General features: G+C 43.6%; 1 protein-coding gene across 11 annotated transcripts in view; it reads left to right on the plus strand.

Annotated features, from left to right (window-relative positions):
• The window catches only part of LOC116067348 (serine/threonine-protein kinase BRSK2-like), a 214,891-nt gene that overhangs the window by 128,612 nt on the left and 58,362 nt on the right, over nt 1-27,917 (plus strand). For all 11 annotated transcript variants that reach the window (XM_035999726.1, XM_035999728.1, XM_035999732.1 and 8 more), the window contains exons 5-9: nt 5,017-5,133; nt 13,221-13,254; nt 15,846-15,914; nt 23,667-23,813; nt 26,834-26,865. In XM_035999726.1, the coding sequence (XP_035855619.1) occupies nt 5,017-5,133; nt 13,221-13,254; nt 15,846-15,914; nt 23,667-23,813; nt 26,834-26,865 (399 nt within the window). The remainder of the gene's footprint in view (nt 1-5,016; nt 5,134-13,220; nt 13,255-15,845; nt 15,915-23,666; nt 23,814-26,833; nt 26,866-27,917) is intronic.

Raw genomic sequence — 27,917 nt, forward strand, 5'->3', positions numbered from 1 at the left:
AAAAAAGTTTTCCCTTTTAGCTAAGGGGTCCTATGCCAAAAAAAACAAACATGGAAGACCCCTGCTTTAGGCGCTTAGTCAAGATTTTGTGCAGGTAGAAAAGGGGGAAAAAGTCTCACCGTTGATAATCGCAGGCTTAAACAATATGTATTTTAAGATATTACTGTTTAGAGGCACAAAATATGGGCAGGATGAATGTAAATGTACTCAAATATATCACTGCAGACAGACCACGCAACACAGGAAACTGCATCTGAAATGTGAAAGGGCAAAGCAGCTGTACAATCTGCAGACACAAAGGGAGAGACCATAACCAGCAGGCGGAAACAATGTGAGAGACACGGACAGACAGATTAACCGTCTGAATAGATCAGATTATGAAACACGAGTGACTGCTGGTAAGAATATTGCAGCACATTTAAAATGCGTTCATGAAGTCACTTTACAATTTCTCTCAAGACAAGACACAAGAGCACCAATGCAGCTGATCTTTTGTTTTGAGCTGACAACATCCGACTAACTGACTCATTATTTCCTCACACATATCCCTAATCTTGCCAGATGAATCCACGCTCGCAGTCAACCAATATTCCAACTTCAGCAGCAGAAAGGATTTGTTTTGTGATCTGTTCAGAAATGTGCAACGCACGTGGAAAGAGCTAGACATCAGCTCTAAGGCTACATACACAAGCGTGCCTATGTTCCCACAGCCCAATGGTCCCACAGCCCAATGGTCCCACAGCCCAATGTTCCCACAGCCCTATGTTCCCACAGCCCAATGTTCCCACAGCCCTTTGTTCCCACAGCCCTATGTTCCCACAGCCCTTTGTTCCCACAGCCCTATGTTCCCACAGCCTAATGGTCCCACAGCCTTTTGTTCCCACAGCCCTGTGTTCCCACAGCCCTATGTTCCCACAGCCCTATGTTCCCACAGCCCTATGTTCCCACAGCCTAATGTTCCCACAGCCCTTTGTTCCCACAGCCCTGTGTTCCCACAGCCCTATGTTCCCACAGCCCTATGTTCCCACAGGCCAATGTTCCCACAGCCCTATGTTCCCACAGCCCTATGTTCCCACCGCCTTATGGTCCCACAGCCCTATGTTCCCACAGCCCTATGTTCCCACAGCCCTATGGTCCCACCGCCTTATGGTCCCACAGCCCTATGTTCCCACAGCCCTATGTTCCCACAGCCCTATGTTCCCACCACCTTATGGTCCCACAGCCCTATGTTCCCACAGCCCTATGTTCCCACAGCCCTTTGTTCCCACAGCTCTCTGTTCCCACAGCCCTATGTTCCCACAGCCCTATGTTCCCACCGCCTTATGGTCCCACAGCCCTATGTTCCCACAGCCCTATGTTCCCACCGCCTTATGGTCCCACAGCCCTATGTTCCCACAGCCCTATGTTCCCACAGCCCTATGGTCCCACCGCCTTATGGTCCCACAGCCCTATGTTCCCACAGCCCTATGTTCCCACAGCCCTATGTTCCCACCGCCTTATGGTCCCACAGCCCTATGTTCCCACAGCCCAATGTTCCCACAGCCCTATGTTCCCACAGCCCTATGTTCCCACAGCCCTATGTTCCCACCGCCTTATGGTCCCACAGCCCTATGTTCCCACAGCCCAATGTTCCCACAGCCCAATGTTCCCACAGCCCAATGGTCCCACAGCCCTATGTTCCCACAGGCCAATGTTCCCACAGGCCAATGTTCCCACAGCCCAATGATCCCACAGCCCAATGGTCCCACAGCCCAATGTTCCCACAGGCCAATGTTCCCACAGCCCTATGGTCCCACAGCCCAATGTTCCCACAGGCCAATGTTCCCACAGCCCTATGGTCCCACAGCCCTATAATTTTTTTTCCAAATTTAGACCCTATGTTCCCAAATTTCCTTTTTCAGAAATTTGTATCAGATTTTATCCCCCTAACCCTAACCCTAAAAAATGTCCTCGAAATGTTGGAACATAGGGCTGTGGGAACATAGGGCTGACCCCTAAAAGCGAATATATTTTTCTACGTTTACGCGTCCACACTACTCTGGCGTCCCCGAGCCCCGAAAACGGAGACATTTGGAAACACTAATGCCGCCGTTTTGGTTTGAAAACTCTCGGGTTGCTTTGTAGTCTGGACGGGCACAAACGGAGACATTGGGAAGTAACGACGCACGTCAGTCAGACTTATCAGTTAGGTAGCTTACAGACCTTTCAGTAACAGCTCCACCTCGTCCTCGCTCCAAGATAATGAATCCCTGCTCTTACTTTTCACCGTTGTTGTTCTTTCTCCAAAATATTTTATGTATTTTCAACTTATACATCCATGATTTTCAACCACAGAGTAGCGTCAGGCAATCTGCTTCCTGTTTACACCGGCACGCACATGCCCAGTGTGTGTGAACGGTCATGTGATATGCGTTGTCAGACGTGTTAAAGGTGCTGTAGGTAGGATTGTGAAGATCCAGGACTTAGCCAAAATATTTGAACATCAACAACTTCTCAGTCCCTCCCCCCTTTCCGCTAAAGCCCAAAACTGTCTCCTAAGCCCCTCCCCTCTTTTTTAAATGACCACCTTCATGTAGTTCTACTGGAACATAGGGTCAGTTTCAGCAAATATGACAGAAAGTTAGTTTTATAAGTCTTACTGCACCTTAAATATAGACAGATTAGTTGTGTTACAGAGCTAAAACGCTCGTTTTTGTCTTAAAACGCTGCCTAAAATGGAAATGTAGTAGTGTAGATGTAGCCTTAGTTAGAATCACAAACTACAGTTAGTTTCTACCAAATTAAAAGAGAATTTTGCACCCTTGACAGTGATTTGCATGAGGTCAGTGAATATAAAGCATAACATAAATTCTCTGCAGACAGAAAGAAACTTAGGCAGCACCTACAACAGTTTATTTTCTCAGAATTGTATCCGAGGTGGTATATACAGAAGTACTAGAGTGTTTGTTCAGTTTTGACGATTGAACAACAGGTTCCCCCCTGTGTTGCCACTGGCTACAACTGATGAGGAAAGAGCCTGAAGAGGAGGCACGACTTTAGAGGCTGCAGCTCCTCTTGATCTCTTTTCATCTCGAAAGCACCTTCAGATTCTCAACGCATGGCTGCAACACTGAGTATCTTAGAGCATTCGCACATCAAAGAAGTTCTGCCTCTGACTTTCTCTTTAGACTTCAAGTGTTTAGCTTTGAAGGACCAGACTTCTGGAGGAACCAAGGAGATAGACAACTAGAGTCTAGGAGCTCTTAGCTTCTGGTTTTATATCCTGCCCTCATTTTGAGTAAAAGGGATTTCTGGACCTTCTTTACACCTGGAGTGCATCAGTTCTTGATGATTGGACTGTAATAAAGTAGCCTTTAGCGCAGAAAAAAAGTAGTGTAGGTGTGAATGCTTTCAGGACTAATTGTTTCCCATTTCACCCACACCACCTTCAGAGGCTGAAGCATAAAAGCAGAGTGCCTACAAATGTCAAGAGCTAATTTATTCAGAAGAAGCAAAAGCATCAAGCAGCAAAAGCAAACAGAAAATGTGCACTTCACTTTGAGGACTATAATAATTAAATTTGTTTAGCCCAAGTCGTCCTGACTTGCATATATGCTTTCATTACAACACACATGTGATATCAGAGAAACCTTTAGGACAGAGTGCATGCATTGCATACACTTTGTCTTTGCTTACATCCTTCAACTCTCTGCATAACACGTACAGTATATGAGATATCTGAATAGCTCAAACCATAGAACTAAAATGGATAGAAAGGCCATTAAAATGTTTGCTGTAGTCATTTGATTGGTACACAACAAAATGGCGATTGTTTTTAGTTGTCATAGTGACAGTATGCATCAGTGGGGCCGTAAACTGTGTCACTGCTCGCTGGGAGGCGAGCCGCCGACCCTCGGGAGATGTTGTCGGAGTTGCAGGGAGTGAGGAGGGACAGTTAGACCCAGCGGCGGTGGGTCAGCGGACCGCTAACGTTAGACCCAGCGGCAGTGGGTCAGCGGACCGCTAACGTTAGAACCAGCAGCAGCGGGTCAGCGGACCGCTAGCGTTAGACCCAGCAGCAGTGGGTCAGCGGACCGCTAACGTTAGACCCAGCAGCAGCGGGTCAGCGGACCGCTAGCGTTAGACCCAGCAGCAGTGGGTCAGCGGACCGCTAACGTTAGACCCAGCGGCAGTGGGTCAGGAGACCGCTAGCGTTAGACCCAGCAGCAGTGGGTCAGGAGACCGCTAACGTTAGACCCAGCGGCAGTGGGTCAGGGGACCGCTAACATTAGACCCAGCAGCAGTGGGTCAGGGGACCGCTAACGTTAGACCCAGCAGCAGTGGGTCTAACATTAGACCCAGCCCGCTGTTCAGCTCATTCTCTGTAACCGAAGCAGCATAACAACACGGCGGAACCAGCAAGCCAACCAGCAGTTGTTAGTTGGCTAACGTTAGCTTGCTAACTCCACCTTAACGTTACCCCCTTGCCACATTGTTAACAGAAAACAAGCTGAATAAAGCTGTAACCCATGGCGATAGCAGCGTGCTTTGTGTGGATGAAGCATGGAGTTAATCTGACTCATTTAGCGGCCAGCTCTCTGCCTCGTAACGTTACTACTCCGCTGCTCGTTGTCTGTTACTGTAAAATCTCAGCTCCGCGACTTGCCGGAAGTCGGCCTATTATCGGAAGTGTATTTGTTACCGTGGCAATGGTACACATAAAAATGGCTGCTGCTCTGACCATTGTGCTACGTTGATTTAAATGGAAATGGTCTTTCTATCCATTTTATTTCTCTGGCTCAGAAATATGGAAGCAAATAAGAGGTATAAGTAATTGAATTTTAACAGCCACTGAATACTTGTATTGCTAACTATTTATTTCAAAAACCATGTGTCTGTATTTATTTGTTCTCAGTTCAACTTTTTGAAATTAAAATATGAAAAATTGTTTCTGATGGTACACACAGCCAGAGAGACCAAAAACAGGTTTATGTCAATCCCTCTCTTCCTTCTGTTTCCTCTCCTGTCGTCCTCCAGCCACAGAGATTTGAAGCCGGAGAACTTGTTGTTAGATGAGAAGAACAACATCAGGATAGCAGACTTTGGCATGGCGTCTCTGCAGGTCGGGGACAGTCTGCTGGAGACCAGCTGTGGGTGAGTGCAACAAGTCCCAACCAATACATCGCCGGTCTTCACACCCAATGCCCAAGTCCTTCTAAACTCTGCTCTCTTTGTTACTTTTCTAAACGTACTCAATGGAAATAGGGCTGCACGATAGAAGAATAATAACTCATTGCAATTATTCTGACTGATATTGCGATTGCGATATGATTGACGATATTGGAGGGAATGATCATTTTTGCATCATTATTCTCATTTCCATTGAGAATATTTAAAATCTGGAAAAGTATCTGTACCAAACAAAGATTTTTTCTTAAAGGGTAACTACCGTTTTTATCAACCTAGATGTGTTTTTGTGTGACTGATGGGAACAGCAATCTTTGACATTGGTCCAGTATTAAGGGAGATCGCTGCAGTCGGCAGCAGAGAAACAAGCTACAACGTAAGTTAATAGGGCAACTGTCCAGCTCGTTTTGCCGCTGACAGACTCAGATTAATATTCTAAGTGTCTGACAACATTATGGAAAGGATTTCTAAGGAGGTTGACCTTTCTGTTAAAGAGTAAGATCCTTTTTTTAAACATTAAAACATCCGCAAAATTGCGTTCTGTTTAACCAGAAAAGGCTCTCAAGTCGTTAGCGCTAAACCCACCAGACTCCATGTAAATAAACTGTAATTTTAGCATTGTAAAATACACTTCAAGTCGAAAACAAAATAAAACTATGAAAAGCTGTTTTCGGTTGTTTTTCCACTTTTTGGGTTGAAATAAACACAGAGTTTACCGATTAACGTGTGAAAATATGTTGGCTCTATCTACTCTAAAAGTATTGCTTTTTTAAATGGAGTCTGGTGGGTTTAGCGCTAGCGACTTCAGAGCTGTTCCTGGTTAAACAGAAAGGTCTCAAAGATGTTAAAGGTCTATCTCTCTAGGGATCCTTTCCGTAATGTTGTCAGACACTTAGAATAATAATCTGAGTCTGTCAGCGGCAAAACAAGCACTTTTGTGAAGGTAAATACAAGCTGGACAATTGTCCTATTAACTTACATTGTGGCTTGTTTCTCCGCTGCTGACCGCAGCGATCTCGCTTAATACTGGACCAATGTCAAAGATTGTTGTTCCCATCAGTCACTTCGACACAAAAACATAGGAACTTAGGTTGAAAAAAATGGTAATAACCCTTTAAGTGTAGGATGTGATTTGTAGGCGTCTCTGCAGCACCACATAATTAATTCAGAATAGTTTGACACATGGCGTAGACTTTTTGAGGGGATGCAGGGGATATGTCCCCCCCCCCCCCCCCCCCCCCCCACACACACACACACACCACACACACACACCACACACACACACACACACACACACACACACACACACACACACACACAAACACACACATACACGCACACACACACAATATTTAGAAGATGTAGATTTGTCCCCCTCAAAATATATGATTGGTTAAGGGAGACTAATTGTCGCATTTCTCGACATTTTTGAAGTTTTTTTTCAATATTTTCAGAATTTTACAAACTGAGCAGCTTTGTATGAGAGAATTGTATAAACACCAAACAGAAGATGTTCTGTATTTTAACTGTAGCTACACACATACAGTAATGTCAGCGGGTTTTTTTTAATTACAGGGCAATGTCTGCGTAATGAGCTGCCAGAACTTTTTCTGTTATTTTAGGGATTTATTTCTTAGAGTGTATAGGAAATAAAGTGTTTGAAAAGCTTTCAATATGCGAGGTCACGGTTGGTTGTTCCGCAGGCTTCTTGAAAGCTCTGTAGGATCCCGGCTGCTCCGATGTGTCCCACTCACCGCGGCTCACCGCAGGCCAGCCGGCGCTTCACACAGTCAGTCATGTGGAACAGCTAACGCTCTGAAATGCTGCACAAAGCAAGAGAGAGAGAGGAACATGGAGTTACTGGGCAAAATGTTCTGCCTGCAGTTACTCATTAGTCCTTATTATAATTCAAACAATACAGGCACCGGAACCCCTCGAAATAATGCAGCAGAGTTGGGCTTTGTTAATTCTTTTGGATTGTTTATTATCACCATATATGTGTCTAAAATATTGAAAAAAGCTAGAGAAGATAATAAATAAATAACACTCAACAAGCTTAAAAGACAAAACTCGCTAAAGAAGTCATCCAACTACAATCATTCGATCTGAGGGAAATCTTTTAGTTTGTTTTGATGATTTTACATTCATTCGGCTTAGATGCTGCCCAAAATGGCTTGGGTTCTGCACCTGAACCTTATAATGGCGGGGAAAACTCTGCATGTATATATATATATATATATATATATATATATGTATGTCCCCCCCCCCCCCAATCTATTGGGCTAGTGTGCTGTCTCCATGTTTTCATGACGACTATCCAAAATTCTGATACCATGGAACCAGCACTGGCACAAAGTGGATATACAATTTGTTTAAAATTAAAACAAGTGAAATTAATAATGAATGTGGTGTTTTATTTAGCAGAATTACATTATGTTGTTCTATCTTATCCAATATTTCCTAAATTTATGAGCAGATTTTCTGTGCTGTATTCTGATAAAATGCCCTTGAACTAGTCGATAACATTTTGATTCATTGTGCAGCCCTGCCAAATTATCGATTGTCTCCCATTGCCAGACCTTCCTCCACAGCGCAGCGGCTAGTCCACACAGCATTCCTGGATCCTCTGAAAGGGCCGCCACCCTAGGGTGCTCTGTTTCCGGCTCAAAGTCACCTTTTCTTGGCTAAACTCAACTACCAATGGCCGCTGAAAGGACCGTCTTCTCGCGGTGCCCTGTATTCAGATTCCAGTAACGTTTTGTCACACAGGTCAGGTCATGTTACCAGTCGGCGGTCGCCCTTATTGCGTAGGATATCATACGAATGTGTGTGCATACATTTTCGTATGATATCATACAAACTTGTCTCTGTAGTCTCCCATAGCCAGACCTTCCTCCACAGCGCTGTGGAGGAAGGTCTGACTAGTCCACACAGCATTCTGGGATGGGATAAAAACATGCTCTGGTTTATTGGCATTTCTTTAAACCAATCACAATCGTCTTGGGCGGTTCTAAGCTCCGGACGGAGCCACGGTGCCTCTGCAAAATAGCCTCGGCAAGGAACTTGTTTTGGTGGAACATGTGTACGTTCAAAAGTAGTTTTAGTTGTGCAACAGAAAACTGAGATTGGACAGATAGTCTAGCTAGCTGTCTGGATTGACCCTGCAGAGATCTGAGGAGCAGTTAACCATAGTCCTCACAAATCCACCAGAGGTTAGAACGCCAACACAAAGACAGAGGAAGGGGATGAACATCCGGCCGAAAATGAGGGACACTGCGGAATTTCCGGCACCACCGGAGCAACCCCGGAAGTGGAACGTCGTCGATATAGACTACCAAAAAGTAACCGTTGAATCCATCTGTCAGATTACTTCTCCACACTTCAGTGATGCACACAGTTTTTATGAAGAACCTCTGATGGATCCTGTAAATATCTCACGGACAAGAACATTTGCTCTGGTATAATTAGATTGCAGTTAGTGTACTTTGATGCGACTGTGTTTGAGGAGTTCAGATCGACTGGTTGCACATACATTAGCATAATTAAGTACGATGCTGGCAATGATGGAGTGTGTGTTTACTGTGGGAGCCACGCTTCAATGAAACGCTGTCAGAAGAGCCGTGCTCTCTGCTTCATTTGCTGTGATGGATCCACACGGAGGGCTCTCGCTGCAGCTTGCAGTGAGATTATTCCATCATTCAGAAGACACACAGAGCACAGATCGCCGACCCACGTTGGGGAAATCAGATGCATTTGTTAAAACCCCCCTCCACTTAAAAATGTGTTTTTCTTATCTTCATGCTTCATGTCTCCTAAAATGTCCGACGTTTACTCTACTGACTTATTTCTGTGCACAGTTTGTTGCTAGAGAGGTGGGTTTTAACATTTCTCTGTGTTTGTCTCTGTGTTTTAAGCCCCCAACATCGTCTTCCAGGCAGCGCTGCCCGGAAGGCACTAGGATTAGGCAATGGTTAGGGTTAGGGTTAGGTGCCTGGAAGTCGACGGTCGCAGCGCTGCCTTGAAGTCGACGTTGGGGGCTTAAAACACCATCGAGCACATTTCTCTCCTCACGTCGGAGATCAGCGTTTTCCCTATCATTATAGGGTGTAGGCGCCGTTTTGGGCAGCACCTAAGCCAAATAAATGTCACCTAATGACTTATTTTCAGATCTAATGATTGTAGTTGGTCCCCAGTAGACATCAAGTATGTGTCTTTTAGCTTTTTGAGTGTTATTTATTATATTCTCTAGCTTTTCCAACGTTTTAGACACATAAAGGGTGATAATAATGGTCCAAAGTGATGTAGGCCTGCACAATAAATTGTTATAAAATCGGGATCTCGATTCACCCCTGTTTGTGATTACATTTTTAAATGACTTCGATTTTCTTTTTCTCCTTCAATTAATTTATTGAACGCATTTGACATTGACATTAACATATTTTAATTATGTAAAGAGATGTTCAAGGAGTTCAGATAGAGCCTGTATCAGGGCCATATTTAGTCCAGATAGAGCCTGTATCAGGGCCATATTTAGTCCAGATAGAGCCCGTATCAGGGCCATATTTAGTCCAGATAGAGCCTGTATCAGAGCCATATTTAGTCCAGATAGAGCCTGTATCAGGGCCATATTTAGTCCAGATAGAGCCCGTATCAGGGCCATATTTAGTCCAGATAGAGCCCGTATCAGGGCCATATTTAGTCCAGATAGAGCCCGTATCAGGGCCATATTTAGTCCAGATAGAGCCCGTATCAGGGCCATATTTAGTTCAGATAGAGCCCGTATCAGGGCCATATTTAGTCCAGATAGAGCCCGTATCAGGGCCATATTTAGTTCAGATAGAGCCTGTATCAGGGCCATATTTAGTCCAGATAGAGCCCGTATCAGGGCCATATTTAGTCCAGATAGAGCCCGTATCAGGGCCATATTTAGTCCAGATAGAGCCCGTATCAGGGCCATATTTAGTCCAGATAGAGCCCGTATCAGGGCCATATTTAGTCCAGATAGAGCCCGTATCAGGGCCATATTTAGTCCAGATAGAGCCTGTATCAGGGCCATATTTAGTCCAGATAGAGCCTGTATCAGGGCCATATTTAGTCCAGATAGAGCCCGTATCAGGGCCATATTTAGTTCAGTGTGTTATATGTCACTATTTTTGGTAGCCTACTGTACTTAAATGGCCAGTATGGACTTTATCTTTATTCATTGAAGCCTCTGTGTTTACAGGCTTGTGGTGATGCACAATGTGCTCTATGTGCCAAAAAAACATCTATGTTTGGTACTGCCAATTTGTTTTGTTTTGTCATGGTTCATGTGTGCAATAAACATTACACTTCATGAGAAAAAAATTGTGGCAGAGAATCGTGATATCAATTCTAAGCTAAAAAATCGTGATTCATATTTTTCCCCGAATCGTGTAGGCCTAAAGTGATGTGAAATTGTATTTATTTTTTATTGAAAAACTTTACATTTTCTTGAGCAAGGACCCATAAAAACCCCCGCCAAATACGGGCACCTAAGTCTTTAAAAAACCTAGGGAAAACACTGGAGATGTCTGTGCACTTCCCTGAAATCTGAGATTCAAACATACCCCGGGCAAGCTACATTTGGTACGTCACTAATGTGTAAACCAATCGCTGTCTTAAAAGGAGAAACACTATTCAAGGGGGGTGAGGACTTTGACACAACACCAGAAAAGAAACCTGACAGACTGTACAGAGAGCAACGTCATCGTAGACGTCAGCCACTCACAGTTACAAGCTAACAAGCTAACAAGCTACGTAAACAGATAAAAGACGCTAACTGCACTTACTATTCTGATAAGTCTGCTAGTCGCCGTGCTCAACAGACTCCTCATCTGAATCTGGGTTTAGCTGAAGCTGGGTTCAGACACAACGCAGAAACTGTAGTTGCAGATACAGCTTGCAGAGCTCTTATTCCTTTATTGGGATCCCCATTAGCTGCTAACAATGTAGCAGCTACTCTTCCTGGGGTCCACTTATAACAATCACAACATATGCATAAAAATACCAAAACATACAATTTTACATACATTTAAAACAAGACATATAGTGCAAGTAAAAGAATATCACTGTGTACATGTTTCAGAAATTAAAGTAAAATAGAATAACATCACATTCCGACAATAGTAGCCCATCATAGTTAGATTAAATAATATTTAGTTATTGTTTAAGTGTTTTCTAAGTAGTCTTACTCGGTGCCTCCACTATGATAGTTGGCAAGCTATTCCACATTTTAATGGCGCTAAACATTACAGACCTGCACACTGCATCAGTCCGGGGTTTTTGCTTGACTAGATAACCCCTAGCAGCCTGTCGTGTACTATAACTCTGTTGGTCTTTCACATAATTTATCTTGGAGCATAGACAAATTGTCTGTTTACTAAAACAGGCATTCCTTAAAAAATTCATAAGGTTGCATGCCAACCTCTTGTCTACTCTGAGCCATGAGAGACAGGCGCCCGCCCACGCCTGATGGCCGTCTGCTTGCCGGCCTCCTGTCTGAACCCAGTGTGCGACTCAAACATGTAGACCGATCCTGAATCCCTCCACTGTAGATAAACATAAAGTATGTATGATTTTAGAGCCAAAAGTTATAAAAACATTGGTATTGTCCTTCAAAGCTACATTGTGGAAGAATTTCTCCCATCTAGCGGTGAAATTGTATATGACAACCAACTGAATATTACTTCCTAGCCCTTCGTCCTACGGTGGCCGAACCCGAAATTAGCTCTTAGTATCTCCATTGTTTACACGCAGCTGTTCTAGCCACTCCAATATTAACTTTGGTCTTGTTGCTTTGCCTGTCGCGTTGTCGTTTTAATTCTCTTTTTCGCTTCCTTGGCGACTCCGTTACATGTCCTCAAGAATAGGCGTGATGCTCCGTCTTCAACAGGCTTTCAAATCTGCCGGCTAGTCACGAGTAATCTCCCGGCTGGCATTCGTCACGGTGCCACTGAGTGTAAAAGCGCGAAAGGCGGAGGTATGTCCCTCTTTGGCTAATGTATTATAAAGATGGAGGTATGTCCCTCTTTGGCTAATGTATTATAAAGATGGAGGTATGTCCCTCTTTGGCTAATGTATTATAAAGATGGAGGTATGTCCCTCTTTGTTTAATGTATTATAAAGATGGAGGTATGTCCCTCTTTGGTTAATGTATTTTAAAGATGGAGGTATGTCCCTCTTTGGTTAATGTATTTTAAAGATGGAGTTATGTCCCTCTTTGGCTAATGTATTATAAAGATAGAGGTATGTCCCTCTTTGGCTAATGTATTATAAAGATGGAGGTATGTCCCTCTTTGGCTAATGTATTATAAAGATGGAGGTATGTCCCTCTTTGGTTAATGCATTTTAAAGATGGAGGTATGTCCCTCTTTGGTTAATGTATTTTAAAGATGGAGGTATGTCTCTCTTTGGTTAATGTATTTTAAAGATGGAGGTATGTCCCTCTTTGGCTAACGTATTTTAAAGATGGAGGCGCTACATGGCGGCCGTCATTCGAGCGACTCGCCCGTATGTATTCTGAATGATTCTGAATGTCAGTTTCTACGCTTACGAGAATACTTTAATTAGTTGGTGGAAGTAATTACATATGAATGAGCATGTATTTGAGAAAGAACAAATGGGTTTTTGCTAAGAATCAACTCAAAACATTACCCAATGGAGGTTTAAGTGAATGATTAAAAAAACGTTAGTGCCGTTGTCACATTGTGGAACCGACGTTGATGCGGTCATGTGTTACCCAACAGGATGAGCCATCATCACTGGAATTTGGTTCAAGGACATTTCATTTTGAGTTACATAATGCTCACTTAGCTAACAAAAAAAATAATCCATATTAAAAATCAGGGAATAAAAGTCTTGTATTTTCATGGATTACGGGGTAAAGTGGTTCAGGTTTCTTCTTTAGAGAGCGTTATGTCAGAAGGTTGTGCTTATGTTTCACCTGCGTTGTCATTCTTCACTTGATTGAGTGTGTGGTGTTGTGTAATGCTGTGAGTTTCCAGCATAACCTCCTCTCTTTGCCTCTTTCACAGATCTCCACATTACGCCTGCCCAGAGGTTATCAGGGTAAGTGCTGTGTTTCTTTCATTCAGTAATAGCAGCTCCGACTGCACTCTCCACAATGGCTCTTACATCACTGCTCCATCCTCTCTGCATTCATTCACTCGCTGCTCCTGCGGTCTTTGGACCCTTCCCCCTCCACTCAGTTCAAATACACTGTGCACACTTAAAAGAACAGCTATTTGTGACGCAGTCTTGCGTTTTTTTTGTCCATTTTGTTCCCTTATTTCCTGTTTTGTCTTGTGGACAGCAAACTACGTTCATAAAAGTGCTTGTTTTTGTTATCGATTGGCTCAGATTAATATTAATTAATATATATATATATATATATATATATATATATATATATATATATATATATATATATATATATATTTATATTAATATATATCAATTTATCGCACCGTTGTGACGAAAAGAGAGCTGAGCCAGAAGGCAAAGCTCTCGATCTACCGGTCAGTTTTCGTTCCTACCCTCACCTATGGTCATGAAGGTTGGGTCATGACCGAAAGAACGAGATCCAGGGTACAAGCGGCCGAAATGGGTTTCCTCAGGAGGGTGGCTGGCGTCTCCCTTAGAGATAGGGTGAGAAGCTCAGTCATCCGTGATGAGCTCGGAGTAGAGCCGCTGCTCCTTCGCGTCGAAAGGAGCCAGTTGAGGTGGTTCGGGCATCTGGTAAGGATGCCCCCTGGGCGCCTCCCTAGGGAGGTTTTCCAGGCACGTCCAGCTGGGAGGAGGCCTCGGGGAAGACCCAGGACTAGGTGGAGGGATTATATCTCCAACCTGGCCTGGGAACGCCTCGGGATCCCCCAGTCGGAGCTGGTTAATGTGGCTCGGGAAAGGGAAGTTTGGGGTCCCCTGCTGGAGCTGCTACCCCTGCGACCCGTTACCGGATAAGCGGAAGAAGATGGATATGGATATTAATATATAAGTGTCTGACAACATTATGGAAAGGATTTCTAAGGAGGTTGACCTTTCTGTTAAAGAGTAAGATCCTTTTTTAAAACCTAAAAACATCCACGAAATTGCGTTCGCTAAACCCATCAGACTCCATGTAAATAAACAGTAATTTTAGCATCGTAAAATACACTTCATTCAATGTTGACAGAAACAAAATAGAATTATGAAAAGCCATTTTGGGTCGTCTTTCCACTTTTTAAACCATCACATTTCTAGTTTTGGTTGAACTAAACACATAGTTTACCGATTTACATGTGAAAATATGTTGGCTCTATACACGCTAAAAGTATTGCTTTTTTAAATGGAGTCTGGTGGGTTAAGCGCTAGCGAACTAGGGTCCAGGTTGAAAAAAAACGTAGTTACCCTTTAACTTTGATCGGGAAAGTTAAAGATTTTTTTTGTTGGACGACCAATAGGAGCCGTTGTGTATGACTATGGGTATAGCCCTTTTTCTCATATAGATTCCGGACAATATCCAACGTATCAGGTCCGGACGTATTCAGGAGTTTCCCTTTCTAACATGAAGCACACAACAGCAGAAGTTCCTAAATCTCGTTGTCTCTCCAGTTAGACATTTTCGTTGGCGTCTTTGTGTAAATCACCCTTCTTCGTCTTCACCTTTGGATGTTTCTTTTCTTCAGGTTGGCTCCAACTGCGTGATAGCAATGAATATGTTCTAGTTTCTTCTCTCCTCTGTGACAGGAAACTGAATATCTTTGAGTTGAGGACAAAACAAGACATTTGAGGACGTCATCTTGGGCTTTGGGAAACATTTTTCACCATTTTCTGACATTTTACAGACCAAACAACTGCTCGATAAAGCCAGAAAATAATCGTTATTTGCAGCCCAACATTCTTTTTATATTATAGATTTTCAAAATAAATGTGACAACAAAATAACACAATGAGGAGTTCAAATTCCAAAACATTGGGAGGGACAATTCAGCAGCACATTGACACAAAAGGGACATGTCCTTACCGTCCTTACTCCAATCTACGCCTGCAGCTTGTCTGCAATAACCTCCGCCAGATGGATTGCTTCCCATTTGCTCGGCATATCCATCTGGCAACTTTCCGTTGGAGAACTTTTGGGAAGGGGCGAAAATACTGGATAGCTGATTGGATAAACCATCTGTCTATCACTAACCTGACTCCGCCAGATAGCTCGCGAGATCAGGACGGTCTCACGAGGCTAACAGTCGCTTCTCGTTGTGTCACACCTAAACCTGCCTCAAAACCAACGCTGATTGGTCGGTCGTTTGGCGAACGGCTCCAAATTTTCTCTGTCTCAAGATGCCAGACTGATCTGCGAGTGGAAAACTGGAGCTCGCCAGATCAGGACAGTCTCACGAGGCTATGTCTGCAAGTCATTTTGGGAAAAACAGGATTTTTTTTTCCGCTGGTACACCCAAAAAAGAAAATTCAAACACTTCATCCCAAAATAACTCCTGCAATGCAGTCAGCATCACAAATTGCTGATTGTTACGTTGTAGGTCCATCCATATATGGGCCTGTTTTTCCATTACGTGCAGCGAGGAGCCAAAGCTCACAGCAGTCAGAGTGATTTACAGTTTGTAAAACAGAGTTGAATGAAGAGTTAATGATGTCTCATCCCTGTCTCTGTCCGTCTGAACCAGGGGGAGAAGTACGACGGGAGGAAAGCCGATGCATGGAGCTGTGGAGTCATCCTGTTTGCACTTTTAGTGGTGAGTGACTGAACAGCAGCAAATAAACTGACCTCGTTCCTTAAAGTGGATATTTTATACTAAAACAGACTTTGGGATCATGTAAACCAGGGGTCACCAACCTTTTAGAAACTGAGTGCTACTTCATGGGTACTGAGTCATACGAAGGGCTACCAGTTTGATACACTCTTCTGAAATAACAAATTTGCTCAGTTTGCCTTTAGTTATATATGATTATTAATGATTAATGATAGTCATCTATGTGAAGACACTGATTACGTTAATGATTTCTCACAATAATTATCAACAATGACTTAACAAGGTGGGAAACAGATAATGTCAATATTCAATTTTCATTTTTAGAACAGGCCTGAGGGCTACTCATGTGGTCCTTGGGGGCTACCTGGTGGCCACGGGCACCGTGTTGGTGACCCTTGATGTAAACCATATAAATAAAATGGATAGAAAGGATATTGAACATATGGTTTTGTATTCATGACGCAAGGTACGACTTTTCTCTGACTTTGAGAAAGCCGTGTTCGAAACCTTTTCATTAGGGAAGCTGTGAAAAGACGCAGCTGTAGGACGTGTACCTGAACTGTTTGCTCTTTTCAGACCTTTCCCCTGCAACTGCATCAGTCTGTTTGTAATTTAAAATGTGCTGTCACAGGAGAAACCCGTTCTCTCTCCCGGTTTGACGCAGTGTTGCAGAAGAAAGAGAAGCAGAAGTTGATTTAGTTTGCTCCTGAGGCACATTTTAATGCTGAATGAACTCTTTATTTGTGTTCCACGTTGAAGAGAAGTCACTGAAATGTTTCGACACAAACACACACACACAAGGTGACATCCAAATACCGTATTTTCCGGACTATAAGTCGCTCCGGAGTATAAGTCACATCAGTCAAAAAATGCGTCATGAAGAGGAAAAAAACATATATAAGTCGCACTGGACTATAAGTCACATTTATTTAGAAATTGACTTCACAAAATCCAAGACCAAGAACAGACATTTAATCTGGAAAGGCAAGTTATTCAACTACACAACAGCACACAGAACAACAGGCTGAATATGTGTCCATATGTTAACGTAACACTAACAGTTATTCAACTACACAATAGCATAAAGAACATACCTGGGAGATGAATAGGCTAAATTAACATAACAACATAACATAAGTCCTACTCCTTGGTTCATGTCAGTCAGTATGAATTAACATTTAAAAACACGTTTAATTATATATATTTTGATATATAAGTCGCACCTGACCATGAGTCGCAGGACCAGCCAAACTATGAAAAAAAGTGCGACTTATAGTCCGGAAAATACGGTACTTCCTTTGACAGGAACTTGTGTGTGTTATGAATACAAAAATCTAACATCTGTGCATCTGCTTTTTACGGAAGCATCACTTGTGTGCGAGGAAAGAGTGGGTGCTGTAATGTCATGATGAGAGTCTTGCTGGAGGCCAGAGTGCCTGTTCTTGTACATGCAGTGCGTGTTTTTGTTATGTAGAGTGAGGAATAGTGGACCCAAACGCAGAGTGAGAGGCAGGCAGGAAGGCTGGAGAAGGTTTGTTAGGTCTGATTTATTAGTCCAAACACAAAAATGAACAAAGGGAGTCCCGGATGAAGAGGCAGGCAAAAAACGATTCCCAAAACAAGAAAAGGCATCCAAAAACAAACCAAGGGAGTCAAAAACCAGGGAAATACAGGAGGGGAAGAAACGGACCAGAACAGACACGGAGAACACACAAACTCACACAAAGTGCCGGCACCAGGACACAAAATGATCTGACAAGAGACAAAAGAAACACAGGGGCTAAATAAACTGGGTAACGAGAAGACGCAGGACAGGTGACACCAGGGCTGGGGAACAGGTGGAGCACATCAGACAATCACACAGGCGGGAAAACACAAAGTAAAGCTAGACAAGACAAGACAGAAAACAGACTATCAAAATAAAACAGGAAACAGGAACAACAGACAGGAAACATGAAATAAACTAAACACAGAGACTTGACACAACAAGATACAACGACACAACAGGGAACAGAAATATACAGAATAATAATACAAAAAACACAGAAAATGTACAAAACCATAACAGTTTTTTTACACCAGGTGGGATTGAATTAAAGATAGGATGCTGGAAACACACTGTGTACCAATTAAACATTGAAACCACATTATAAACTGTTCTGCCCTAACTAACATGCCTTTACTATACTATGGTCACTGTCGGTACACGATCCGTTCTGCCTGCACGATCCGTTCTGCACATGCGCAAAATGTTCGCGCATGCGCTGTTGTACGAGGATTTACGACACTGCACGATCTGTTCCACGCTTCCGGTCGACAGCCAAGCTAACGTTAGTTTAGCTAACGGCTCATTCGGCTAACCGCTAGCTGATTGTAGCAGTCTGCCGTTAGCCTCCACAGGCAAGCTAACGTTAGTTTAGCTAACAGCTAATTCGGCTAACTGCTAGCTGAGACAGCATGTAATAACTTTAAAAGACCCTCAAAATAAAACTTGAAAATAACCGTTAACATATATAACAGCTGTTACGTCAGTTCTACTTTACTTGTGCTCATTTAAAATACAATCACTCAATACTTGTCTTTATTGTTATTACTGTGAAGTCTTAATTTAGCTGTAGCTGCTTTTACCATTACGTTTGAGTTAACGTTATTTTAGACTGAATCTAGCTGTCAGCTAGCGGTTAGCCGAATTAGCTGTTAGCTAAACTAACGTTAGCTTCCTGGTGGAGGCTAGCCATAGGCTAGCGTGGAACAGATCGTGCAGGTCGTATCCTCGGTAAAACAGTATTATCTTGCGCATGTGCAGAACGGATCGTGCAGGCAGAACGGATCGTGTACCGACAGCCACAATATGTTTAGAAATAGTGCAGTGCTCGTTCAAAACGTGCCTGTTTGGGACGGGCTGGTTGCTTAGCCTCCTGTATTGCTTCAGTCAGTTTCTCCAGAACCGTGTACCCCCAAATTACTTACTCAAGGACCCCAAAGCACGTACTACCATATAGTGTCTGGCTTTTGTTTGATATCTAGTGTCGGCAAAAAATGCCACACTTGGCGTCTTTTTTTTTTAAGCTGCCAGCGTCTATTTTACATTATAATCCTACGGAGTAAACCGTGTTTTCAAAAAGGTCGTGAGCGATTTTTTTAAACGCCACCGCTGACTTTTTCTGCAGCTCGGAGCGTCTTTTTGAAGTTGAAAAAAGTTCAACTTTTAAAGATTATTTTTTTGGGCATTTTCAGCCTTTATTTTGATAGGACAGCTGAAGACATGAAAGGGGAGAGAGAGGGGGGAACGACATGCAGCAAAGGGCCGCGGGTCGGAGTCGAACCCAGGCCCGCTGCGTCGAGAGTAAGAGTAAACCTCTATATATGGGCGCCCGCTCTACCAACTGAGCTATCAGGGCGCCTAAAGTTCAACTTTTAATGAAAAAACGCCCTACGTCAAGCGCTTTTTTGACAGCCGACCAATCGCAAGCAGAGTAGCCAGACCTGTTGTTTCCATAACGTCAATGAAAAATGGAGTCGGAGCACAGCGAGTTATGATATGAGAGAGATGACCGGGTGCTCCGTGCACAGGGAAGTCACTTTGTTTTATCTAACGTTAGCACCTCTCTCTCTCTCTCTCTCTCTCTCTCGCTCTCACTCTCTCCCTCTCTCTGTCTCTCTCTCTCTCTCTCTCTCTCTCTCGCTCTCTCTGTCTCTCTCTCTCACTCTCACTCTCACTCTCTGTCTCCCTCTCTCTCTCTCTCTCTCTCTCTCTCTCGCTGTCTCTCGCTCTCTCTCGTTCTCGCTCTCTCTCTCGCTCCACCACTTTGTTTTATCTAATGTTAGCACCGCTCTCTCTCTCTCTCTCTCTCTCTCTCTCTCTGTTCTTTCTCTCTCTCGCTCTCTCTCTCTCTCTCTCTCTCTCTCTCTCTCTCTCTGTTCTTTCTCTAGCTCGCTCTCTCTCTCTCTCTCTCTCTCTCTCTGTTCTTTCTCTAGCTCGCTCTCTCTCTCTCTCTCTCTCTGTTCTTTCTCTAGCTCGCTCTCTCTCTCTCTCTCTCTCTCTCTCTCTCTAGCTCTCTCTCTCTCTCTCTGTTCTTTCTCTAGCTCTCTCTCTCTCTCTCTCGCTCTGTTCTTTCTCTAGCTCTCTCTCTCTCTCTCTCTCTAGCTCTCTAGCTCTCTCTCTCTCTCTCTAGCTCTCTAGCTCTCTCTCTCTCTCTCTAGCTCTCTAGCTCTCTCTCTCTCTCTCTAGCTCTCTAGCTCTCTCTCTCTCTCTAGCTCTCTCTAGCTCTCTCTCTCTCTCTAGCTCTCTAGCTCTAGCTCTAGCTCTCTCTCTAGCTCTCTCTCTCTCTCTCTCTCTCTCTCTCTCTCTCTCTCTCTCTCTCTCTCTCTCTCTCTCTCTCTCTCTCTCTCTCTCTCTCTCTCTCCCTCCCACTTTGTTTTATAATTATATAATTTTGACATTCTCTGAGGGGGGGTGGGAGTTGTTGCCCATGCCCAAAACAACGGTAGGGGAAACACTGGTTTCTGAAAACATTTTCGGCAAGAAGTAGGCAATACAGTAACCGAATTTTGGTTTTTATTTAATCAGCACTGCCTAGTTTTAAAGTTGAATCTGAATTAGGTCTAAATTTGAGAGAGATAGGTGACTTTTTCTGGCGATCTGGGCGCTGGCAAGATGATGGGAAGTTTACCATAGTTAATTTACACATACTACTACCTGATATGATATGATGAGATGATTATCATCCCGTACATTTAGTGCCCAGTTTACCACTCTAGCCCCTCAACACCATGTTTACCAACAGATACAGAGAGATCAGATGTGTGCAGTCGTAGGGCCAAAAAACGGTGCTGAGAGGATGTTGGATTAAACACATCTGAGCTGTAGGAGGCAGAAAAAATGCATTTTGGGAAGTTTAAATTTACATCTGATTTGACATTCCCCTTTAAAATGTTTAAACGTCTCAGTTTTGCATCGTGTGTGAAGCAGAGACATGAGACTGGTGTCATTCAGCACACGCATACAGTCACATAAAAACAACGGCGCATCATATCAGCAGCGTTATAATGCGACGGTGACAAGTGAGGAGTCAGAGAAGTAATTGTTCGTGCACACATGCGTGCTCTTCTCTTGATTAAGATGCAGCGCGTAACACAGTCATCATGTGAAGATAAATCTCTCCAATTGAGTTGTTTTTGATTACCAACGCAGTGTCAGTGGCCATCTGGCTCTGTCCTGCTCCTTTTCAATGACGATGAAAACTGTATCAGTCATCACGTCACTGAGCCCGCTCCCCAGCTGGCGAGCAGAGGCAGAGCCGGCTGGCTGCGATACAAACCGCTTCATCATCGCTGACTTATATCGCTCACATACTGCATCCAGTCCTCCTCTATGTCAAAATCCAAGACTGTCCTCCCCTGAAAATCCCAGACATCCCAGACACGTTTGTACATGCAGCAATTACGAATAGAGATGTTCAGATACCGATACCAGTAAAAAAAAAGCCTCTGATACTGTCTAAATGCTGGTATTGGTATTGGAAAGTACTGGAGTTTATGCACTGATCTGATACCATGTAATTTACAAACGAAGAAAATCTACTTTAAAGTAGTTTAGTATGTTCACTGTCAAACTGGATAGTAAAAGAAAGTTCTGTGGCGTTCATTGTTTGCGTTTCATCATATTTCACAAAAGGTTTAACCCAAGCCAAACAACAAAGTTAGCAATCATATCGTATCCATACAGGGATAGTAGTATTGGATCGGTACTCGGAATCGGCCGAGACACAAGTTCAGGTATCGGAAATCGGTATCGGGAAGCAAAAAATGGTATCGGACCATCTCTAGTTACGACCTATATAGACCGGAGTTCGAGTCCCATTTGAAAAAGTGTTAGTGGTAACCTTCAGGAAGTGAAGTAATGTCTGCATTTAAAGTGTAACTCTCGCCAAAATTCAACCTAGGGTCTTTTTGTGAATGTACCCCAGTCAAACTTTCGTGTAAAAGCATATTTAGGACGGAATCGCCACTTTTAAGATTTACCGTATTTTCATTTTTCGGTCAAATGGTCTTTTGAATGGGAGTGCTAGGGACACTTTTATGCTAGCCTCAAAATAGCTATTTTTAAACCACTAATTGCGTTTTTCCATCACACGGTACCTGCTCGACTCGCCTCGACTCTACTCGCCTTTTTTGGTTTTCCATTACGAAAAAAAGTACCTGGTACCTGCTAACAGGTACTTTTTTTAGTACCTCCTCAGTCGAGGTTCCCAGCGAGCTGAGGCGAGCCGAAAAGGTGACGTGAAAGCGACAGACGGGGGTGTCCTGAACAAACCCGCTATTTTTAAACAGTTTAGCCACCTGTTTGTTTTTTTGCTGCCTCCAGCTTCTTCTGAAATAAAATGTGTCTTCTGGCAACAACACACACCTTCGACGTTCTGTGTGTGTGTCGCGTTAGGTCACGGCAGTTTACTACAGCGCCGCTTGTTTACAGTTCTGCGGAGGCTCCAGTCCAGGCAGAGCTTTCGCCGCATCCTACGTACACACACACATGCTGGCTCGACGCACACACCAGCTGACAAATGTATACAACAGGCCACATATTACACAGGCTACGGTGAAAGCTCTGCGTGGAGCCTCCACAGAACTATAAAACAAGCTCAAGTGGTCTGATGTTTATACTTGTGCGCTGGTGTGTGCGTCGAGCCGGCAAGACGACCAGCCACGCTGAGGCGGGACTAAAATCTGCAATGGAAAATGGACGCACAGTGTGTCGAGTCGAGGCGAGTAGAGTCGAGGCGAGTCAAGCAGGTACCATGTAATGGAAAAACGCCATAAGAAGGCTCGACACAACATTAACTTTGCTCCAAGTATCACCAGGAGCATTAACGGACATACACCTTAACGGAAGCATTGACAACATTGTTTGTGTACCCAGAGTTTACTAAAAAGAAAGGTTTTGAACAACTCACCGTAGCTCTTGATGTTTCCGGCCGCAGCCAGTCAGTCAAAAACAGTCGATCTCTGAATGCAACGTAACAGGGAGGAGAGTAAAGATGGAAAGCTCCTAAAGCTTAGTTCCATATAAATGCACAGATTATTTCTTGTTTTGTCGTTATTGAAAAACAATATTGACCTCGTAGTTGAAAAAGGAGCCTCATATGGAGTCCGTTCATTCGCATTCGGATATCGACTCGTTTTGACTGCCGAGGTGGAAACAACAAGAGCTACGGTGAGTTGTTCAAAACCTTTCTTCTTAGTAAACTCTGGGTACACAAACAATGATAATCAAACACCTTCATCCCTGTGAGAATCATTTCCTTATATTTCTATGTTACTATGTACAGACGGGCGAATCTGTGTTATCATGCTACATGTGTTGTGAAATGTTTAACAAATCACAACCATAAGGTGTGAATGAAGACTAAAGACGATTTAAAAAATCTAAAATGTGAAAGAAACATAGATCATCTCGGTGTCTCAGTGAGAGAAGGTGAGTGGACTACGAGGAGGAATAAATACGCAGAGGGAGAGTTATGTGAGCTGTTTCTCATTTGTTCAGTTTGTTGTATCTCTGCGAACTGAGTAATGTATATAATTAAATAGTCAGCACACATACAGACCGTATTGTTACACCAGAGTTGTTATAACCCAGACACTGAATATCTTCCAGACTCGGTAAATATTTAGTTGACTTGTTACATTCCCCAGACTGTGAGATAAACAGTGTTTCCTCCTCTCTCGTTCCTCCAGGGCGCCCTGCCTTTCGACGATGACAACCTGAGGAATCTTTTGGAGAAGGTGAAGCTGGGAGTTTTCCACATGCCTCACTTCATCCCTCCAGATTGTCAGAACCTTCTGCGCGGTATGATTGAAGTGGACGCCGGCAAGAGGCTCACGGTAAGCGGTGCCGCTCACCGGCCGGCCCGGCTGCAGAACGGGAGAGGGCTACAGTCATCTCTCAGTAGATTTGTGCTCGCTTTGCATTCATACAGTCTGGGCTGTTGCCTCTGGGACTGCTCGGGCTAAATTTAGCAGAAGCGCACCGTGACTGGCCCTGCAGCATCTGCGCTCTGCATCACATGTTTTCATCTCAGGCCAAGGATGTGTTTTAGGCTTAGAATAGAAGCCTTGAGAAAAATAACAAAGGGTGTATTTAGATAATGTGCTTTCACTTATTTTTTTCCCCTGCAGTTATTTGAACTTTAAGCAGTTGGTTTTGAATAACAGCTCCAATGTCGGCGTGTCTTATAAAAGAGTGAAATCAAAAAAATTAATCCATGTTTTAGCTTTTCCTGTTGCGGATTGATGAGGCTTGAACCCAAATGTAGAGTTTGATATTTATTAATGAAGACCCATCCATCCATCTTCTTCCGCTTATCCGGTAACGGGTCGCGGGGGTAGCAGCTCCAGCAGGGGACCCCAAACTTCCCTTTCCCGAGCCACATTAACCAGCTCCGACTGGGGGATCCCGAGGCGTTCCCAGGCCAGGTTGGAGATATAATCCCTCCACCTAGTCCTGGGTCTTCCCCGAGGCAGACAAAATGAAGACAAAAACCAAAAACGAAGAGGATTGCAGAGCAAAACCTACAAACGGGTTGTCCAAAAAGCACGCAGGCCAGGAAGCAAGGAAGCCAGGAACGAGCAGGCACACACAGTACACCACTCGACAAACATGAAAAACAGAATAGTAACTGACAAAACAGCACAAACACAGAACAGTACCTGACACCACAGAACAATGATCCAACAACAGACAAAGACAGCGCAGAGACTAGATCACCAAATATTTGTATTGATATCGGCCTTAAAAATCCTTTATCGGTCGGGCTCTAGTCCTGATCCAACCAGATGGCTCCCTGAACAGCATCATGTATGTGGACTCTAACTGTACGTCCACACCGCCGCCGACTTGAGCTGCAAAGAAGCTCTGGCCGCCCGGTCGTGGACGCTGGTCAGAAAGTGCGGGGAAGCTGTTTGAGGCTTTGGCCGCTCTGACGTAGCAGCATTCTATGTTCATCATGGAAAAAGATCAAGCAGCCACTGCACGGCCAATACACTGACACTAGGAACCTTTTATAAATTACATATATAATGACAGAATGTGTATTGGTTGTTGGTCGCAGCGGTGTCTGTTAGCAGTTAGCTCGCTCGTTAGCCACTGAACCGCAGCAGCGTGCAGGCAGAGCGAGCAGCCGCCAGCTGTTGATCCGTGCAGGACTTCACCGTGAGCGGACTGTTTAGAGACCATGTGACCGGCAGGTAACGTTAACTGGTCCCTATACGCAAATATCATAAATGATAGGGAACCCAGCAACGGCCATGATGAGCTTCTCCTCCTTTTTCTCTGAACTAATGTTTTGGTAGGAACCAAAGTTTACATCGTATGTTTCTCTGGAATCAGCCAGCGTGAAGGACGTCTATATTCTGATTGGTTGCCGCTGCTTGCCGCTGAACCGCGTCATAGCTCATTACCATAAAGTTGACCTACTTTCAACTTTCTGATTGACTCTCTGGTCGCTCAAAACGCCCAAAATGCGACGCCGACAGATTTTCCGCTCCTTGCAGCTGAGAGAAGCAGCTTCCATTGAAAATGAATAACTTCCTGTATCTTTAGAAGATCAAGTCGGCGGCGGTGTGGACGTACAGTAAGAGTAGTTGGAAGGAAGGATGCCGGGCTTTAAAGCTGATTTGACATTGCATCCAGAGAGTGGAATTACAACTTCTGTGTCCATCACGTGATGCCCAAAAAGACTTTTCCCCCATAGACTAAAGAGACATCTGTACATTGGTCGATAGAAGAGACGCACGATTACATCATTTAATCCCCATTCAAGTTAGCGGAGAGCTAAACCGGAAGTAGCCGTCTTGGCTGGCGGAGGTCTCTAGTGCGCCTGCTCTACGGGCCGGAGAGTATAGGTAATCATTCGAGGAACTTGATACACGGCAGTTGAACTTATTTTGACTTTCATAGGAATGAGCGGGGCTCTGCCTCGAACGCTGTATCCTGGTTTTACCAAGGGGAGAAGCGTCTCCTCACAACCCGAACCTCCTATTGCGCCATTTTGATGCTACCAAGCCATCACCTCCCGTTAGCATCCCATTGACTGCCATTCATTTTGACGTCACTTTGACAGAGAATAACTTTACATCTGAAGAGTTTAAAGACTATTTGTCCATTGTTTATTTCTAAAGAAACACGACAATGTATAAAAGGCTCCATTACCTTGTAGCTCACGTTATGGCTCCGTAGCAGACGTTTTTATAAAAATAGGCTAACGATTGTGTCATAACCACGAGACTTACTGTCTCATAGTAGAGGAATTACCGTATAGTACAGGAGAAGCTCTCAGGCAGTTTGGACTTCCATTAGCTGTTTAAGTTTAATTACCAATGTTAACTATCATTTTAGTGATCAATAATTAGCCTGTGTCTATGTTATCTCCTTACATATACCTACGCTCTCCGTCTCTGCTAGATTGGGAATGATTGAGATTTCTCTTGGCACAGCTACCAGAAGACTTCCAACTTTCAGACAGGTTGCTCACGTCACATCTACGTCTTCAAGCTCAGTTGGAGGCTGCTCAGTAACGCTCAGCCATCACCGGAAAAGATCTTCTAATATCCTTCACTTCTCTCCATCCAGACACACGGGATCTGTTGGTCCATTATATATACTGTCTATGGGTTTTACTCTACATCCATGGTTACCACCAGGTAATCAAATAAAACGTCCTGATCCAACCAGAAGGCTCCCCGACCAACGTAGTCAGATTAAGCCGTAACAAACATCACATCCTGTTTTATGCAGAAATACATCAACGCTATGACAGAAGACTTTTAAACATAACCATCTTGTTTGTTCCACCTATAAAGAAAGAGTCACTAATGTTTATGTCTTCCTCTTATTTGTGTTACAGTTAGAGCAGATCCAGAAGCACACGTGGTACCTGTAAGTATATCCAACTGTTAACTATATGTTGAGTGTCTGTGTGCATGTCCACATTTTTTCAACCCTATTTTCCTACGTTTTTGTGTCTAAGTGACTGATGGGAACAACAGTCTTTGACATTGGTCCAGTATTGAGCGAGATCACTGCAGTCGGCAGCGGAGGAACAACCTACAATGGTTATTTCTAGCTCTTTTGGGGATTGGGTTGCCTTTGAATTTTTTGAGGGGGAGAAATATACCTCTTGGAAAATATCCATCATGCTTATGTACTCCTACTTCCCTTTTGAAGTTTTTCTACTTGTTTGCTTGCTTATCTGGAAGTATTGGGCAGAGGAGCACACCTCCCTTCAGGTTCCAGCTGCCCAATGTGCTCTTTGAGGCTTTTTTCCATCCTAACGTGATTTACAGTTTTAAGGAAACTGCAGAAAGGTCAACTTCATAAAGCTGCCAGCCAGGGGGCAGAGCGAGATGGTGCCTGCTGAGGCTTCAATCAACAATGTTCTCTCAAAAGTTTTCCCAAATCTTTTAGGGTTTTAAAATAACTTTGTGCCATTTAGCCTCAGTTTTTCTGTGACTGGACCGGCAAATCAATGGAGCAAAAGTTCTATCTTACTGGGGAAATATCAACATTTATCCTGTGAACTCTACTTAAAGATTTCCAGATTAGTAGTAGTGCCCGACCGATATATCGGCGGGCCGATATTATTGGCCGATATTAGGCATTTTCCAAACTATGGTATCAGCATTTTCATTCATTCAAAATTTTTTGGGGAATTGTTCATTCATCAGAATCATTTATAATGACAAATGATTCTGATAATTGAATATTAAAAAAATAAAATAAAAACGGACGAAACCCCCTTCAACCATGTTCTGAGTGTTGGCGTTGCGTAGTTTGTCCACCAGAGGGCGCTCTACAACCTCCCTGTTGGCAACACTTTGATTTTTTTGTTGTTTTTGTGTTTTTGTTCAAACGACTTTAAGTTTCATATCTTACGTTTGTATTTTTATACATTTTATTTATCAGAACTTTAATGTATTTGGATGTTCCTC

The sequence above is a fragment of the Sander lucioperca genome, chromosome 3 (assembly GCF_008315115.2).
Source record: "Sander lucioperca isolate FBNREF2018 chromosome 3, SLUC_FBN_1.2, whole genome shotgun sequence".
NCBI lineage: Eukaryota > Metazoa > Chordata > Actinopteri > Perciformes > Percidae > Sander > Sander lucioperca.